General features: G+C 41.2%; 1 protein-coding gene across 1 annotated transcript; it reads right to left on the bottom strand.

Moving 5' to 3' along the window:
• Nucleotides 1–6,166: 6,166 nt before the first annotated feature.
• Nucleotides 6,167–18,141, bottom strand: LOC110520029 (malonyl-CoA decarboxylase, mitochondrial). The gene is made up of 5 exons (XM_021597000.3): nt 17,461–18,141; nt 11,568–11,680; nt 9,897–10,053; nt 9,584–9,736; nt 6,167–7,106 (listed from the first exon to the last, which is right to left on the bottom strand). The coding sequence occupies exons 1-5, from the start codon at nt 18,007–18,009 to the stop codon at nt 6,564–6,566; spliced, it is 1,515 nt and encodes a 504-aa protein (XP_021452675.2). The 5' UTR covers nt 18,010–18,141; the 3' UTR covers nt 6,167–6,563.
• Between the last annotated feature and the right edge of the window lie 1,302 nt (nt 18,142–19,443).

Raw genomic sequence — 19,443 nt, 5'->3', positions numbered from 1 at the left:
CCCGCCCTCACAGGATACTTCTGAGCCTGTGTAGGGACCTGATTAGAACAGAAAAGCAGGCTGATTTAGTTGAATTTACATTTAGTTTGTATGGAAGTTTTTATATACAGTACCAGTCAAAAGTTTGGGCACACCTGCTCATTCAATGTTTTTTCTTTATTTTTACTATTTTCCACAATGTCAAGAGTGTGCAAAAATGTAATCAAGGCAAAGGCTGGCTACTTTGAAGAATCTCAAATATAAAATATATTTTGTATAACACTTTGTATATTTTGTATGATATAACACATTTTTTTCATTACTACATGATTTCATGTGTGTTATTTCATAGTTTTGATGTCTTCACTAATATTATACAATGTAGAAAATAGTAAAAATAAAGAAAAAGTAGGTGTGTCCAAACTTTTGACTGGTACTGTATATGTATGTATTCTTTTTTTACCCTGCATTTTCTTCTCAATTTTTGGGGATCTTTATTATCCACCTGTACAGTAAGTGGAGGAATGCAAATATAATTGTTGCGAACGCCATTATACCGAAGAAGCTGTTTTGTTGACGCTGAGAACAGAATGTTTGTTTTTAAAAAGCATTCTTAGAACATTCTTAGAATGTTCTTTATGGACGGTTTTCTTAAAGTTCTGAGAAAAAAAACATAAGGAAACCTGTTGGAAACCTTTGCTTCAGTATTGAAATTCCCACAGAAGAATGTTGTTTCTTATCATTCTCTGAACTATTTGAGAACATTTCCAATGTCAAACCAGTTGGAGAACATTCCTAGAAGATGACCAAAAATGTAATTAAATGTAACCATGTTTGAACTTTTAAGGAAACGTTCTGTTAAGTAATGAAATGCCAAGAAAATAAAGTTAATTTGTCAAGTTCCTTAAATGTGCTGAGAATGTTCCAAAACCAAGCATTTAAGAGGCACCATTCCCAGAATTTTGCGGGAAGATTGTATGCAAAATAACCAAAGCACAACCACGATCTCACCAAGAAACATTATGGTTCTCAGAATGTTATGGTTCAGCTGGGACATGACAGAATGTGTGATGCTATGGGTTCTATCTCATCCTTTCAGCTTCCGCATAATGTTCTGCTGCTGTTACGTCTCCTGGAGATAGTACACCTCCTCCGGAAGTCATTCTATCCGACAGTAATGAGGAGCTGAGGCAGCGATGGAGACGTATGTCTCTCAGAACGTGGACCATGGTGCTTGTCGGAGGTCTGTCTGACGTACGTACCCAGGGAATGCTAGCTAATTAGCAGTGAGCAGAGAGCTTAATCCCCATCTAAGTCATTAGGCAGAGAAACAAACAGGGCCCTCTGCTCTGAATGGCTGTAATTAAGAAAGATCTCTGACACCCAGCTACATGTTGCAGTCGTCTAAACTCCACTCCTCTGTCAAAACAAACTTCCCCACTCCCTGCAACCTTCCTGTACCCCTCACTTCCCCATCTACCCCCTATGTCCCTCTACTCCCAAAATCCTGGCCAGGACTGATACGCTGAGTAATGAATCCCCTTAGCACTGCTGTAATGCCACCCTGAATATGAATGTAATGATAGCTAGCACTCTTTCACTCCCATAATCCCTTCTTTGCTTTCATTTATTCCTCTTTCTTTCCTTGATTTGAGTCATCCATGGCATTATTTGCCAGTAATTCAAACTGCCTGGATATTAGAGTGAGCTCTGGGCAGGCAGGCATGTACCTTTTAATTTATCCCTTTCTCCCCTGGTGGGCTGGCGCAACATGTCCTATTTATAGCTGACAATCAAATGCAGTGACGGATGCGCTTCTTGCTGACATTGTTTAGGTCTTATCGTGATTGTACTGGATATTTCAGATCAATCTGTCCTGAGATCCATAATTACTGCATGTAAACATCAACCGTGCCCTGCAGTCAGTCATGTTCCTACACCAACACAATTGCAAAATCACTGACGCAGACAATCACACTGAATTACACACTTAGAAGCTAGTTACACATTCACATGCTGCCAGAAAGACACGCTTACAGAGCCAGTGAATGACGGGGTTTTGTGATGGGTTTGTCCACAAGAAATAGAGTTCAATGCCTAAGGTGAGATCAAGGCTGTAAGCATGGCTTTTTTATTATTCAACATTGAGAGATGGAATATTGATCTTTGACCTTGTCAGTGTTTACATGTCACTCTTGTGGAGGAATGGTTTGAGGCACTGAGAAAAGTGTTGTGGTTAGAAAATATCTTGTTAAGCAGTAAATGTCTCACCTCATACATACAGGCACATTCATAAGGCTGCATGCATCTGATACAGTATGTATAGATTTCATGTGATGTGGAACATAATGACATGCATTGGGGTTAGGTTGGGTTGGAAGTTCATGTAGGATCGACTGTAGGCTAGGTAGGCGCATTGATTGAGTCTTAAAGTTACCAAAGCATATTCAATCTGGAAGATGGCAGCTCTTTTCAACTGGCCCTAATTGCTGGTGCACAGTCACCTTAATCCGCCTCTGGAATGAATAAATTAACAAAGCATTTTCATACATTCCCTTATGCAGATTAGAGTGAGTGTTGACACCTGGCCCACACTTGTGAAGCAGCTGTTGGAGATGAGAACAATCCAGGCTTGTTTAGATCCAAAATACCCCAGGTGGCCTGCCGCCACTCACTCCCACCCTCTCCCACTGCTCTGGGCTAGTAGACCACAGAGACGCACAGTCAAACCCTAGCTCTTACCCTTTCACCTTTGAATCTATTGATGATTTCTGAGTTCACGTTGAAGCTCAGTTAGGGAAATAACCTAAATTAACCCCTGTTTACAGTGAGGACTAATGTAGCCACAAGCAGGCAGCAGCATCAATGAATTCAGCTCCATGTTAGTTCAAGTTGTACTCATGCATTCTGACCACCATTTCATGCATTACTGTACTTACAACATGAAACATGGTGCAGAACCCAGTGCAAACATTCCATACAGTAGCTTTTATTCGTAAAGTCAGTGTTTATGCTCATAGCTGCACATTTCTATTTTCCATTAACAGGATTAACAGAACTTCAAGACAGCAGTTTGATCATGTCCAAAATCTCCCAATAATTATGCTAATTGTTGGGCTGACTATTTTCAAAGCTTACAATTTCCACACAGTATCTCTCTTACTATTTTCCTTTTGAATAAAAAGAGGAAAAGAAAGGCAAACAACGAGGACTTTTTCCCTTGTTGAATTCTTTGACTTAATTACTTCCGTAGCATGGCCTAACCCTCAGGAGACCCTGTGGATTTAGGTTTGTGATTAGAGACAGAACGGCGGGCACATAGAACCTAACCAAATGAAAACACCAACTTCAATGTGCAGTTAGGGGGAGAATAAAATGCTAATGTTTAGCATTTTAATTAAACAATATCTTTCTGAAAAACCACAATTTATTTAACGTCTACAGTATTTCCTTTTTACAAATCACTATGCTCATTTCAATATCTTGTTTCCTTTCCATTGAGGAAAGATGAAAGATGGCAACATCATCAGTATGTAAACATAACATATTGTAATCAGGAGGGTTGTGTTAATTTACTATTTGGCTTATTTGGCCTTTTCTAAATGCACCTCGCTACTGCATTGTGAAAATGCAAAAAAACAAACACTAAGCACTCAGTACTGGCACCCCTTTGCAGTCCATTTCAATGGTAGTCAGTAATTATACTGTACACACACACACACACACACACACACACACACACACACACACACACACACACACACACACACACACACACACACACATACACACACACACACACACCCACCCACCCACCCACCCACCCACCCACCCACCCACCCACCCACCCACCCCCTTCAATTAAATTACGTTGAACCAACGTGGAATATATGTTGAATTGACATCTTTGCCTAGTGGGACAGGCCTGCAGTCAAAATATGGATTAAACTCCTATTATCTGCATGGAATATTATGGCTCTGATTCATTTGTAAAGAGAACATAATTGAAATGGTCTGGTCTGTTAGCATATAATTAATAGAAGATAATGTCATGATCAAAGATTTAGGAGAATGATACCTGTAACCTAAGAATTTACTTTATGTTTTTATGCTTTGCTATTTACTTAGATGTAAAAGGAATATTAACTTTTGATATCCATATTCATCAGGTCCTCAGCATGCATCAGGTTTAGAAAGATGACATTACTTACAGGTGCTTTGGATTAGACAGGCTGTCCACTCGACATTAGACTGGACCAGGCAGTATGACTATGGTCAGCTCATTCTCATATTCACTATATTTCATGTTAGACACACAATATTCATATCAAGAGCAGGAACATGAGGGTTGATGTATGTGCTGTGATATGGGAAAATAACTTTGTAGTGTATGTGCCTTGCCTAAGTGTAGTGGCAGATCGAAGCCATTAAAAAGGGTGTAAAGTGGCAACTAATCCATTCTGACTGTAATTGCTTATTAACAAATGGCCCCTTATATGATAATGTGGATTTGGCAGGCAGCTGGAGTCGTGTTGATTAGAATGTTGTGACATATCTCCAGGTCGTCAGTGTGGCCAGCAGTGCCTCATATTTCACAACACATCTGCATCTTCATGCCAACACATTCATCTTGTACAACTCAGTTTGCATTTTCTTTGGAAACTTTCAAAGTAGCAAAATGAAAGCCTTACACCCTAATATTGACAAAAACACAAGCTGTATGTTTCCATTCCATACAGATTTACCATAGCTGCCATTGTCAGTAATCACCCTTTGAGTACTGTTGAAGAAAGCTGTGTGTGTGGGTGTGTGTGCGTGCGTGTGGCAGCATCAAGTGCCACATGAGATGGATTCTGAATAGAGAGTGAGATGGGTCTACAGGACTTCAATACTAATGTAATGCTGTGACTGACAGATCTAGTAATCCTTTGAGAGGTACCTAGAATAAATCAGCTTTTCTATGGGATTCTCAAGTGCTTCTAAGATTATCCCCTATCATGCAGTACTCTCCTCAAATTAAATGTATCAGCCTATAATGGATGGCAATAACATGACCACGCTCTCTCGCATCCCTCACACTAATTATACATTTACACCATTGACATATTCATTCACACATCAAATCAATTAAAGCATTATGTACATGTTCTATAGTTCTTTTCTCTTGTCTGACAGGTTGTGATACAGCCTGGAATCAAACCAGAGTATGTAGTGACACCTCTAGCACTGAGAGCCACTCAGGAGCCCCATAGCCTCATATTGTTATGTAATTCTACGGTTACTTTTTATTTTTACTTTATTTTGATTAAGTAAATATTTTCTACTTCTTGAACTACACTGTATGTTAAGAGCTTGTAAGTAAGCATTTCACAGTAAGGTCTACACCTGTTGTATTCGGCGCATATGACAAACTACATTTTATTTTAATGTTACCATTTCCATGGAAACTCCTGTCCATGGTGGTGGAACGGTGTGACCTCCTTGGACTTTGCATTCCTCACAAGTGTTCACTCTTCCTGTCTGTTTCACAAGAGGAACGCTTTCTCAAGGGCATCCTTTAAACACTGTCCTTTTATGCTCACTGATTCCCTCCCCTGCTTTAAAGTGAATTCCATAAATCTATCCATTTATTTAAACTTTATTTCTCACTTCATTAGTTTCAGGGACAGTGTGGCTGGCTCTGAAAAAAAGTTAGGCTCCGTTGAGAGAGAAAATGTAATTTCACAGTCAACTTGCTGTGATATATTATTTCGCAACAATGGAGTGGGGCAGATAGGAATCCCACTTAGTTTCAGTATTTTGATGTAGCAGTACATCAGAGATTGGTCTCTAGGGAGGCTTGAGTGTTGGCAGGTGGCAAACATAGCAAGGACTATGGTCTCAACTACAGAGACCCTACACATTTGTGTGAATGACTTTTGCAGAAAATTACACATTTTACATACAGAGATAAATTAAAAATGTTAATCTCTTGAGAGCACAGCTCATTAAATAATAGCTTGATTGAGCTTCAGTAAATAACTGATTTGTAGAGATTGTCGGGTGACAATCGGGGCCAAGAGATAATGAGATGATAATATGGTACTGTTTTGTTCTACATAATTCTATACAATGTGGGTGTCAGTGTTATGTGTTTTTCACCCGCACGGCTTTGCACATGCACACACGCCCACACAGATCAGCCAAATGAAAGAATCAAAGACATAATTTATTCCAATAGCTCTGCAGCTTATTTGCTGTGCTACAGCATCACACATTGTCAAGCAGAAACATGGCACGACCTGATAAATGTGTCTCGCTTCATTAGCTGCAGTCTCTCACACCATAAAACACTGGGAGTCTCTATCGGCGATGATAACACTACATACCCACCTCGGGAAGGAAGGGAGAGTAAAACCCATGCACTACATGGGCTAGATTTAAAAAATAATAGAACAACAACTGATATCATGCCAAATTGTCACGACGCGTTTCAAAGCGTTTTGTTTTGGCAAATTAGATCAGAGCCACCATGAAGCCAGCAAGTCCTGGACCTAGAGACATCTTTAATACCAAGTGTGGGTGTACATATGTGTCCATGGAGCTCAGAGTTTGCTGTTCTTCTGAAACTGTGAGACCAAGCCCAGCACCTGCTCTGTGGCTGTGATGATTTTATTGTGCATGTAGGCAGCGCTGTTGGATGTGGTCTCCTGCAGGAAGTATCTGTAGTTCACCATGATGCCACAGGAGTTGGCCACTCCACGCGGGCTGGTGTCTGCATGCCAGTTCAGTCTCCACATGGTGGCGCCGTTCTGCAGGTGGAAATTGGCCACAGGGTTTAGGGCGTAGCCGCGCCTCTTCTCTCCATAGAGGTACCAGGCACAGAGGCGCATCAGGGCAGGCTCCAGGATGTGGACCAGGTGTTCAGAACGGGTCCAGTCACCGGTGCTGATCAGCTTACGCAGGGCATCCAGGGCGTTGGTATCAGGGGTTGTGTTTGTAACATCTGCCACCTTCCCCCACTCGCAGTCAGTTAGCAGCTCCACGCGGCCCTCCTTCCGGTGCTGGCTGAGCAGGCCCTGTAGCCAGGAGGAGAAGCCCGGGATGGGAGACAGGCTGGAGAACTGGGACATGTGGGGAAACTCACTCTGCAAAGACAGAAAGATAGACTAACTCTCCTGAGGTAAACCTCCTTAGTATGAAACAACTCTGTCTACACCAGTTAATAAACAATACCAATGTGGTATTATAGAGAGATTAGAAATACATATTATTAAGATACATTAATTGTATTAAACTTTTTGGTTAAAATAAGCTAAATTATCTGTCAGTGACATTAGATAATTTAGCTTGGTAAGAAGAAAAATACATGAAGTGAATTATCACTAAGATATTTAGGCTCACTTTCTGCAGTGTGTACCCTGCCCTCCCTCTCTCTCACTTTTAATACCTTCCATCCAAGCTCTTGACTCTGGTCCCTATTCCCCAGTGCCTCTCTGCCATCATCACATGCTGCCTGCCTGCCGCCAACGTTCCACACTCTTCTATCTTGCCCTTCTTTACAAGCTCTCTTCCTTGCCCTCTCTGTTCTAATCCCTGGCATTTCTCTCCCTCTCTGTTCTGTTGACTCTTGCTTGTCAAGGCTGTTAAGGTACAGAGCTGTGTGGAGTGTTGATTCACAGGAAGCAGCAGGAGGCAACGTGTGTCAGATAACTCCTGGAAGCAGATGTTGGAGTGTGCCTTTCCTTCTCCCACTCTCTCTCCCTCTCAGCCTCTTTCTCATTCATTCCCCTGTACTTCAATCACACGAGTTAGTGGATCTGAGGAAAACCATGTCAAGAGGTCACTTTCCAATCATTTCATCAGTTTAATTTACTGTAAAACCTTGGACAGCGGGCTTAGAGCAGGCGTGCAATCCACAGACCTGAGAGATGAGGACAGCCAGAATGAGGGAGACAGTAAAGGTGTGGTGTAACGCTGAAAGACAACGGGATCCTCCTCCCTAAATCACAGAAAGATCTTTTCTTTTCCTTCCTCTCATCCATCCATTATTATAGTGGTCTCCCAGCGGCTGTGGAGCTTTTCTATTCCCCTTGATGTGGGGCGTAACACTGCCATGGCACTGCACACAGTCACAGTCCTGAGCCAGCCCAGAAGCTCAACGTTCTTAGTTTTTTCCCCCCCAACTGATATGAGGGCTATTAGGATGGCCATGGGATAAATCCAGAACTCATAGGCCACAAGAAAAGGCTTTGTAAAACAAAATCAAGTTTCTGCTTCAATTCGAAATCCTCAGAGTTCAGACGGGACTACAGATTAGATGTTCAAGCCCTACAGAACAATGTACATCCCTCAATAATTTTAACCAATGTTAGGAGTGCTTACAGAACAATGGAAAGGCTAGAACACTTAGGCCAGGACTAATAGTTGCGGTAAAGAGGTCAATCGAACTCGACCAAAACAATGGAATTGCCATGGAAACGCATGGGGGAAAGGGCCGTGGGGGAAAGATCCCGAGTCTCCTCATTGGCCCCCAGCAAAATCAGCCTAGATTTAGCCTACATTGTCTTTCACACTGTTGAGGTAAAAATCTGAGTACAATACTTGTATGGATGCCAACCCAAACACGTTCATGTCATCATCACCAATCAACTGCATTACAGTTAAAAACGACTTGACTACCACCAACAATTTATGTATGCTAGCTATGCTAACCATCTTATATGAACAGGAGTTAGCATTTAGCAGTCACTTCTTATAAACCCAAATATATCCACATCGGACTTAAGTAAACACATTGTGGGCCAGTTACAATACATGAATCATGACGGATTTGATGAATATCCACTTTGTTAGATTAGACTTCTTGAACGTGCGCCAATCTGGTCAATAGAACGGCCAACATAACATTAACTCCTTTACCATGTCGATGCTGCTGAATGTATATAGGGCTACTGTACAAATCAACAAGACACACAACTGCACAGACCACTTACTCTAAGCATACAAGCCTATACTCTATCAGACTATCAACTACCCTCACATCAAAACCATCTGAAATGTCATTATTTCGCTCTCGGTCTTGATTGATGTGTGGAGATGGTTATTCAATCATGCTGATATCCGCTCTTTACCCTGAAAAACATATCTCAGATGCAGGTAGAACTGCAATATTGTGAGAGAGTATTTGGCTTAATTGAGAAACTCAAACGACTAAGAGCAATCAAAAAAATAGCCAAAGCATGTTATATAACCTAGACAAGCTATCTAATCATAATAACCACTCCTTTCACGCGGAAATGACCTCCAGCTTATGTTGAACTATTGCTGTGATTGACTGCCATCTGTTTACTGGCCGTGGCCAGAAATGCTTGGTGACGTGAGTGGTTCTCTGGAACTTCTCTGGAAGAGTGAATGGAAATTATCAGGTGACATTGAAGCAAGTGACAAACAGAGAGTAAAGGACCCAGGAGCTGGCTAATAAATCAACAAATTACAATACAGCGGAGCAGCTGGTTTTCCTAAGAGACGTTCCACAGTGTTCAGCTAGTCACAGGCGAAGGGCAGTCAGAGTCTTTCTGTCTGCCTGCTCATTTAGACAGTGGTGATGTCATTCTCCACCCACCTGTAGCTCCCGCACAACTCTCTTGATGAGGACGTTCCCTAGCTCCACCCCCTGCAGGCCAGCCTGGGTGGAGGAGATGGAGTAGAACACTGCTGTATTGACTTTGCTCACATCCTCCTCCGAGTCCAGGGTAGCAAATTCTCTCACGATACTCTATTCGACAAGAGAAACAACATTGTTGGAGTCAGACACACAGTCAATTATCAAAATGTGGTTCATGACCTGAAAAGAGGAAAAGTAATATGAATCCACATGACAGCCAAACAAACTTATCAATTTATGCATTCTTTCATATTCCATATAAACCTCTGACCTGTATGTTATCAGATATGTCCTCTGTGAGTGCCACATGCAGGACAACCAGTGGCTCCCCTGGCATGGCAGCGTGGGTGAAGGCATAGCAGCGACGGTACGGCCCAACTCTACGCTTTATATCTGTCCAGTTCCTCACAGGGTGCACAGCTTCGTACCTGGCAGATCATAGTGATGGTTAGATATGGGTTTAGGGTAGAGGTTGACCGATTATGATTTTTCAACGCCGATACCGATTATTGGAGGACCAAAAAAGTCGATACCGATTAATCAGCCGATTTTTAAAAAAAAACTGTATTTGTGGAGTGTTGATTCACAGGAGGCAGCAGGAGGCAATTACAACAATACTGAGTTAACACTTACTTTAACTTAATATAATACATTAATATAATCAATTTATCCTCAAGTAGATAATGAAACGTGTTCAATTTGGTTTAAATAATGCAAAAACAAAGTGTTGGAGAAGAACGTAAAAGTGCAATATGTGCTATATAAGAAAGCTAACGTTTCAGTTACTTGCTGAGAACATATGAAAGCTGGTGGTTCCGTTTAACATGAGTCTTCAATATTCCCAGGTAAGAAGTTTTAGGTTGTAGTTATTATAGGACTATTTCCCTCTATACCATATGTATTTCCTTAACCTTTGGATGTTCTTATAGGCACTTTAGTATTGCCAGTGTAACAGTATAGCTATACCATTTGTATTTCATTAACCTTTGGATGTTCTTATAGGCACTTTAGTATTGCCAGTGTAACAGTATAGCTTCCGTCCCTCTCCTCGCTCCTCCCTGGGCTCAAACCAGCAACACAACGACAACAGCCACCACAACGAAGCAGCGCTAATAGCGTGCAAAGCAAGGGAAACAACCACCCCAAGGCTCAGAGCGAGTGAAGTTTGAATCGCTATTAGCGCGCGCTAACTAGCCAGCCATTTCACTTTGGTCACACCAGCCTCATCTCCGGAGTTGATAGGTTTGAAGTCATAAACAGCGCAATGCTTGACGCACAACGAAGAGCTGCTGGCAAAACGCACAAAAGTTCTGTTTGAATGAATGTTTACGCGCCTGCTTCTGCCTACCACCGCTCAGTCAAATACTTAGATATTTGTATGCTCAGTCAGATTATATGCAACAAAGGACACGCTAGATAATATCTAGTAATATCATCAACCATGTGTAGTTAACTAGTGATTATGATTGATTGTTTTTTATAAGATAAATTTAATGCTAGCTAGCAACTTACCTTGGCTTACTGCATTTGCGTAACAGGCAGTCTCCTTGTAGAGTGCAACGAGAGAGAGGCAGGTCGTTATTGCGTTGGACTAGTTAAGTGTAAGGTTGTAAGATTGGATCCCCCGAGCTGACAAGGTGAAAATCTGTCTTTCTGCCCCTGAACAAAGCAGTTAACCCACCGTTCCTAGGCCGTCATTGAAAATAAGAATGTGTTCTTAACTGACTTGCCTAGTTAAATAAAGATTAAATAAAAGGTGTAAAAAAAAAAATATATATATATTTTTTAATCGGCGCCCAAAAATACCGATTTCCGATTGTTATGAAAACTTGAAATCGGCCCTAACTAATCGGCCATTCCGATTAATCGGTCGACCTCTAGTTTAGGGTGTGTGTGTGTGCATACTGTAGAGGTTTCTGTGTTTACTACAGGGGCTTCTTACTGGCTGATCTTTTGCAGTATCTCACAGGGGGACTGCCAGGTGATCCTCTCCAGACGCAGCAGACCCACAGAGAACCACTCAGACAGTAGACTCTTCAGAGTGCCATTCAGGTCCTGCAGGTAAAGGGGGGGGGGGGGGGGAGATTGGGTAAAAACATCAGAATCCAGAGGTAAAATACCTGTGCGCTCTGGCCAGCTACTCTTGTTAGTCTGACAGGTGGGAGACTAATCAAAACCACACAGGATGTATACTGTAGATGCTATTGTGTTGCTGACACTAAAAAACATAGCTTGTTATATTTAACTCTGAACAAAAACATCTGCTTACTGATTAAAGTGATAATTAAACACGTAACCTCAGAGCCCCACACTACCAGTCCCAGCACCTGACTAATGTCATCCAAATAGGATGACACTCACAATGAGCTGCCATAGTGCTTACTAGTGTTTTTGCTCTTTTTTTCCCCTCAATCTGTTCTAGTGTAACCCTTATAAAAACACAGTGAACAGCTCATCACGCTATCTAGTGACTGACGGCAGCATTAATAATATTCAGCCTAGCTTCCCTTACAGGCTGGTATCAAAGGCATGGCTGACAGTAATTGTTGTTTGCTTGTTTTTATGGATGTTTTCATTAGTGGTAGTGGATATGGAACAGGTTGTTCTGGAGCCTACAGTATTGTATTTACATTTTTTACCTTTTATTTATTTAGGGGAACCCATTGAGACCATTGTCTCATTTCCAATGGTACCCTGAGCGCAACAATTCCATAAAATATTTTCCAATAAAAACACACAAATAAAACTACAATTTATGCACCATTTTCTCAACAAAACACTTTTTAAATACTCAATCAAAACAATTACAGCTCTCACTCATGTTTTAATACCTCAAAATTGAGGTGAGGTATGCTGGGGAGACATAGACCCAGGCCTTGAACTTCAATAAACGCATCCCCATATGAGCAGGGTATAGTCCTCTTCCAAATATCTGACTTCATTATGGCAGAGAGAGGCTCTCTCAAAAAACAAACAGTACACACATTGAGGGATACCCAAATCCACACCATTACACCTGGCTGCATGAACTCAAATGTACTCCATCTGACTTACCTAATAAAGGTTAAATTAAAAAAATATATATATATATATATATTACACACACACACACATATACATACATACATATACACACATATAAATAAATCAAATTTGCAGAAGCCCCTGGGCAAGTCGACAGCCAAACATGCCTACGTTCACTATGAATTATATGCACTAAAATTGCTCACCCAAGGAAAAACATTGATCATTTTCAGGCGTCAATATGAAAATTTAAGGCCTACCCCTTCCAAAGTAGCCAAAGGAATTGGTTATTCTTCACGAAACACTCATTATTTACATATTTACTTATCTAGATGAATTCCTCCCTGGAAAGACACTACTTTAGAGGTACCACATCCACATAACCCACAGGGCCAAAAACTGAAAAACCGCACATTTAAAAAAAATGTGTGCGTGTGCGTTTGTGTGTGTGTGTCTGCTCGCTCACACCAAAAAAGCCAAACTTAGAATCTGATAACAGGCACAAATACATAAATCTGAGATTGATAAAACCCTGAAAAAGCATTGATATCATGCTGTGTGAAAATAAAACCGCAGCTGCCGCCTTGTCTCTGGGTGGAAGGAGCTCACAATTCTTAGTCACGCAAAAGAAAATAAACTCTGGGAAAAATCTGTATTTCATTTGCATTCGTCAAGTTTAGTGACATGCAAGTAGGAGAGAGCGAGAGAAGAGGAATCAAACAAATACAATTGTTTAACCTCCCTTCTCTAGACTTAATGGCTGTAACAATAATGTGAGCCTTTGAAAAAAGCTTGAGATTCAAATCCTTAAGAGAAAATGACTTAAGTCTTTCATACCAGTAAAATTAGGAACTTGTGTTGCATGCCACAGTTGCTACATAGCAGCTACACAGCAGCTACACAGCAGCTACACAGCAGCTACACAGCAGCTACACAGCAGCTACACAGCAGCTACACAGTTGCTACATAGCAGCTACACAGCAGCTACACAGTTGCTACACAGCAGCTACACAGCAGCTACACAGCAGCTACACAGCAGCTACACAGCAGCTACACAGCAGCTACACAGCAGCTACACAGTTGCTAGATTACATGCACAAAGAGAACAAGAAGGAAACTGTGATGCATATAAAACAGGAACCAAAGCCAAAGTTATTCAGCTGTGCAGCCAAAGTTTCCATGGTGCAACAGGACAGCCCCTCAGCCCCCACTTCACTACGTGCCTTTTGCTCCAGTAGGCCTAGATGACGTGAGACTTAGGCTAAAATTGCTTCTGTGACAAACCACAACTAACGTACTTGTCAAATGTGAGGGACCACTACACTAAATTCACAGTAAAAGTATTTTATGAATCCCAGTTATTTTCCTCATCTCCAAGGTAATTTTGTGCACAGGTGAAGATGAATAAAAACGGTGGGAAAATAAAATCAATAGACTGACAGCAGGAAACAAATCTACTGTGGAATTCAAAGTGACACTTCTAAAGAACCTTAGTAATTGCAGTCTTGACCAATGTTCCCTCTAAGCTACGCGTGTGGCGCAGAAATATCAGCCCACAGAGAGAAGCACGAGATTGAACTTCACTCAACTTTCTAGAGCAGTGGTCACCGACTGGTCTATCTCCAAACATTTCTGTAAATAGGTAGACAAACTGTTGCCATTTTCAACCATTTCATGTACAAACTCTGCCTTCCTGGCGGGCCCAGTCTACTGCACTCTTCCTCAGCTGAGACTGACCATCAGATTCAGGCAACATCAGCCCAGTAAAATGAAAAAGCTAATTAAAGCTAATTATTTCAAATGTATGCTAACTCAGCTGTGCTTAACAAGTAATACAACAACGGACAATATGCGGTGATAATGTATTGGGCCTATAGCTTACTGCACAAACCTCATTGCTATAGTACTGTTTATAATAGGTCAATGTTGAATAGGTTAACTAAGTCATCTTGCATTTCGACTCAAAAGTGATCTTGATTCAGAAAAGTTTGGTGACCATCGTTCTAGAGTTTTCCCTGTTAACACTATCAACGTCTCCCTTTACTGTGGCAATTGTGATCAAAACAATGCAATATTAGTCACTTTCAATTCAAAATACCGAAACAAAACAAACTATGCAAGAGATTTTGTTGTAGGCAGAACACACTACTCAGCCCGTACTCTACACAGACCAGTGAGGCATAAACAATCAGAGCTGCAGTATGCCTATACGCAAATAGACCATTGCCATATATGGATCTGTGCCATTTACTTTGAACTGGACCGCATTTACAGCATGAGCGGTCGTGAGTAGATGCGCTTGTTTGCGCTCAGCTGACATGAAATTTGCTCAGCGACAAAACATTTTTTTGAGGGAACATTGGTCTTGACCATTTCAAACTTATTAGGCTAGGCCTATTTGATAGTTCAGAGTTTTTTTAAATACATTTCCTGCTCGTCTTTCTGATGTTTTAATCACTATTACGATTATGAAAACCTCTCTTCCCACAAACACATTCTATTGTAGGTGAGAGGCTCTCATTTACATTCAAGAGGGGCCATACTTGCGAAGTTGAACCTGGACCTCAGTCTCAAAATGCGCATCAGCCAATTACGATCGTCGATGTAGTTAGATAGAACGCTATATTGCAGCTGGTACCATTAGGTAGCCTGGCACACAATAGCCCTATGCTAACCTCACCAGCTTTTTTAAATTATTTTTTTTATTAACGAATTCTGCGTCCGCCTATCAAAAACCTTAGACTTTATATCCACCAACCAAAGCCATTTCATAAAATAGATCAACCTGGCCACCAGAGGGATATTTTAAACCTCCAAATTCAAGGTTTACTTTTGTTCCACTAGGTCTGTAAAGTGTAGAGTCCCAATATTGCATGATACATCCTTGACTATTAAGTAGCGTTATATCGCATGCAACTAAGTCCACGATTTTAATTGTCTGATGCACATTGAGACAGAGGTCCAGGTTAAATTTAAACTTCTTCTAATGTTGCAGTGTATGGAGGCCACATTTCTTTCCCAAAAGTAAGCAGGGACATTGTATACAGTACAGCTATTTTCGCCTACTGCATTGACAGTGCCACCTTTGTTAAAGTAACTCCTCTCGTTATCATGGCAGATTTCTCAAACACAGGTAAAGGGGAAAAGAGCTGGTCCAGCAGAACATAACCAAATCCCTGTGAGACTTAACTAATCTATAAAGAGGCCAAATAATAACTGGAGGGAAGATGCTGGAAAAATAAACAAAGCATGTCCTAATTGATGACCAATTAGATGTTCCAGTTAAGCAATTTCATCTCTGCTTTTTCACATCCATGTCCCACAGCACCCAAGGGGAAGCAAGGGGAACAATACTTGTATCTATTAAATAAGGTCTTTGTCAGACACACTGATGTGGGTACAAGATGATAAATTGCCTCAGAAAGGGTTGGAGGGAGTGATGGGTGTAAGAGTAGAATGTCTGATTGGACTGATCAGTGGCGGACTGGGTCCAGAAATCAGGTCTGGCATTTGACAAACCGGACAATGTTTTTTTTACTTGAGACCCCAACATGGACCATTTGTTTTATCCCTCAAGGCACACAGGCCCATTATTAGCCAGATCATGATACTTTTGTGAAGAAACAAAAACAAGTTAAGACAGGCCCAGTAGGCTAAAAGTGGACCATCCCATCTAGCATTTTCCCTAAATGCCAGGTGCCTAGTTGAAACAAAATCTTGCAGTACCTGTGGCACTCCAGGTACAGGGTTGCCTACCCTGGGCCAATGCTGAAATGGGGTTATTCTTACAAATCTGACCAAACAAACAAAAAATTCTCAAGTGTAATTTTTTTTATGAAGATTAGGATCTGTACATAATCTATTTCATCATTATTATTATGTTTCTGTTTATCAGATTATGCATTTTACAAACATTAAAATTCTCATTACCGCAAGTTTTCAAAGTCCAAAAAAGTTATAAATAAATCAATACGAAAATTTGCAAAATTCAAGCAAAAATGTACAATGTATTTAAAATAAGACACTTCCCCAAAAACTCAATATCTTAGTCCTTAGAATGGTACATTTTTTGCAGATGCATCATGGTTTTACAACTCCTTTTACTATAAACATTTTAAAACTGGTTTAATGATAATCACCCAGGAGATATGCTATGCTAACAGTAAATATAATAGGTTAGATTGTCAGATGGTCATGACATTTTAAAAATAAAACTAACGTACGTTTCTTCACTAGGGCAAAAGTCATCTGAGCTGAACTGTTCTAGCAGTCGGGTTGAAATGGGACACCAATATTAATGTAAGTCAAGGGGGGCTTCCACGTCATACCGCGTCAATAGGCCTTTTCAAAATGCCAACACTTTATTTAGTCCGTACATAACATAGGCCTGCATCTGATTTAACTTTGACACACACATTTTCAATTCATTGGGTACATTATATTTGGAACCTATTTCGTCTATTTTGTTTCTTGGCAATCTGTCATATATTAGCTTGTTTGTAAGCAAATCAAGTGTATTATGTTAGTGTTTCCAATGGAAATATGGCTAACATTTTCAATCACACCTGTCTGGTTATAGTGAAAGTTACTATTTTGGCAGGTGCAGTCAGACAACTATGTTATTCTCTTTTGCTTAGCAATTCCCCAAATGCTAAATGCTCAGGAATGACAGTCGATTCCAATGAGAGAAACACCTGTGCTTTTATATATAATTCCTGACTGCACCCTAGGAACAGGCTGTACCTGTCAAATATTTCCAAAACGCGAACGGAATTGACATTAACTGGCCAAGTTGTAAACAATGCCTTTACCCGAATATGAGGACTGTCACTTGCTTTAGATGATATTATTTCAAGCAGATCGGCACGTAGGTCAACCAGAAACTTCACTCCCGATTCCACCCTACTTATGTGATTAAGCAATTGTTTATAGCGAGGAGTCAGACTGTATCGTAACCTGTCCTCTACTTGCAGTATTGTAGCCAAGTCCCTTTGTTGAGTGTCGAGCAGCTTCCCTGCTAGCTCTGAAACTCCTTTGTGGTCAACACCAAAATCGTGTGACAACTTTGCTAGTAATTGTGACTTCTCTTCCTTTTCAAGGCTTCTGTAGAAATGCATAAATTCCACACTGTTCGATTCTGGGGGAGGCGGGGACTTCTCTCTCGTCTCGTATGTAGGTAATGGTACCACAACCCTCGTCAGTATTTCCTCCATGGATCTGACAGGGCCAGCCGAGGTGGACCGAGAGCGCACGCTTCGAAATTCCAAGGCCTCTACCTGTAAAACCGTTCCCAAAACACTTCGATGTTGCCAGCACCTCACACCACTACGCAATGTACAAATTATGTGCTGGGGTATCATCGCAGTCTGGACGTTCTCTCTTTACAGTTATAAATCGTAACACACGGAACACAACACAATCCGTTCCGGTGTCTTATTAAAGAGACAGTACTTTCACAACCGCCCTTTTCAAACCTGTTCATCCAATGACACTCTCCCCACCTTAAAATGCTAGGTTAAATTGTGGAATATTTTTATCCCGCGTGGTCGACCTTTGCCTCTTGTGTATGAGAGAGCAATTATGTAACAAAAATAAACATATTGATTTGGAAAAGAGTGGACAGGTTCCACCCAGACTACTAAATTCCACCCAGACTCTAAAATTAAAACGATGTCTATGAACCTAAAATATTACTTTATTAAATACATATTTAATTCAATGGTCCCCCCCCCCCCCCCCCCAAAAATAAAAAATACTGAAACATTTTAAAAGTTAGACTTTTTAGATAAAACTATACTAAATATATTCACATTGCCAAATAGTTTATTAAAACACACAGTTTTGCAATGAAGGTCTACATTAGCCTCAGCAGCACTCTGTAGGGTAGCACCATGTTGTAGCCAGAGGAAAGATAGCTTCTGTCCTCCTCTGGTACACTGACTTCAATACAAAACCTAGGAGGCTCATCCCAGGTAGCAATATTTATCTGGGCTGGACCTGGCCCACATCGGCCACTTGTGTCGCCCACATGTGGTTTGGAATTAGGGCCCTGCAGTGGCCCAGATGCGGCAGCCATAACACAGCCAGAATTGACCCACCTTGTAACTACATTTCAAATCAAATCAAATGTTATTAGTCACATGCGTCAAATACAACAGACCTTACAGTGAAATGCTTACTTACGAGCCCCTAACCAACTATGCAGTTTTTTTTTAAATGCAGACGAGAATAAGAAATAAAAGTAACAAGTAATTAAAGAGAAGCAGTAATAAAACAATAGCGAGACAATATAAGGGGGGCACAGGTTAGTTGAGGTAATATGTACATGTAGGTAGAGTTATTATACTATGCAAAGATGATAACAACAGAGAGAAGCAGCGGTGTAAAAGAGGGGGAGGGTGGGGGCAATGAAAAAGTCTGGTTAGCCATTTGATTAGATGTTCAGGAGTCTTATGGCTTGAGGGTAGAAGCTGTTTAGAAGCCTCTTGGACTTGGTGCTCCGGTACCGCTTGCCATGTGGTAGCAGAGGGAACAGTCTATGACTAGGGTGGCTGGCCTTCCTCTGACACCGCCTGGTATAGAGGTCCTGGATGGCAGGAAGCTAGGCCCTAGTGATATACTGAGCCATTCGCACTACCCTCTGTACTGCCTCGCGGTCGGAGGCCGAGCAGTTGGCATACCAGGCAGTGATGCAACCAGTGGTGCTCTCGATGGTGCAGCTGTAGAACCTTTTGAGGATTGTTGGACCCATGCCAAATCTTTTCAGTCTCCTGAGGGGGAATAGGCATTGTAGT

Source organism: Oncorhynchus mykiss, chromosome 1 (genome assembly GCF_057628025.1).
Source record: "Oncorhynchus mykiss isolate SJ-2025 chromosome 1, ASM5762802v1, whole genome shotgun sequence".
NCBI classification, from domain to species: domain Eukaryota; kingdom Metazoa; phylum Chordata; class Actinopteri; order Salmoniformes; family Salmonidae; genus Oncorhynchus; species Oncorhynchus mykiss.
This window is presented reverse-complemented; position numbering and strand designations above follow the sequence as displayed.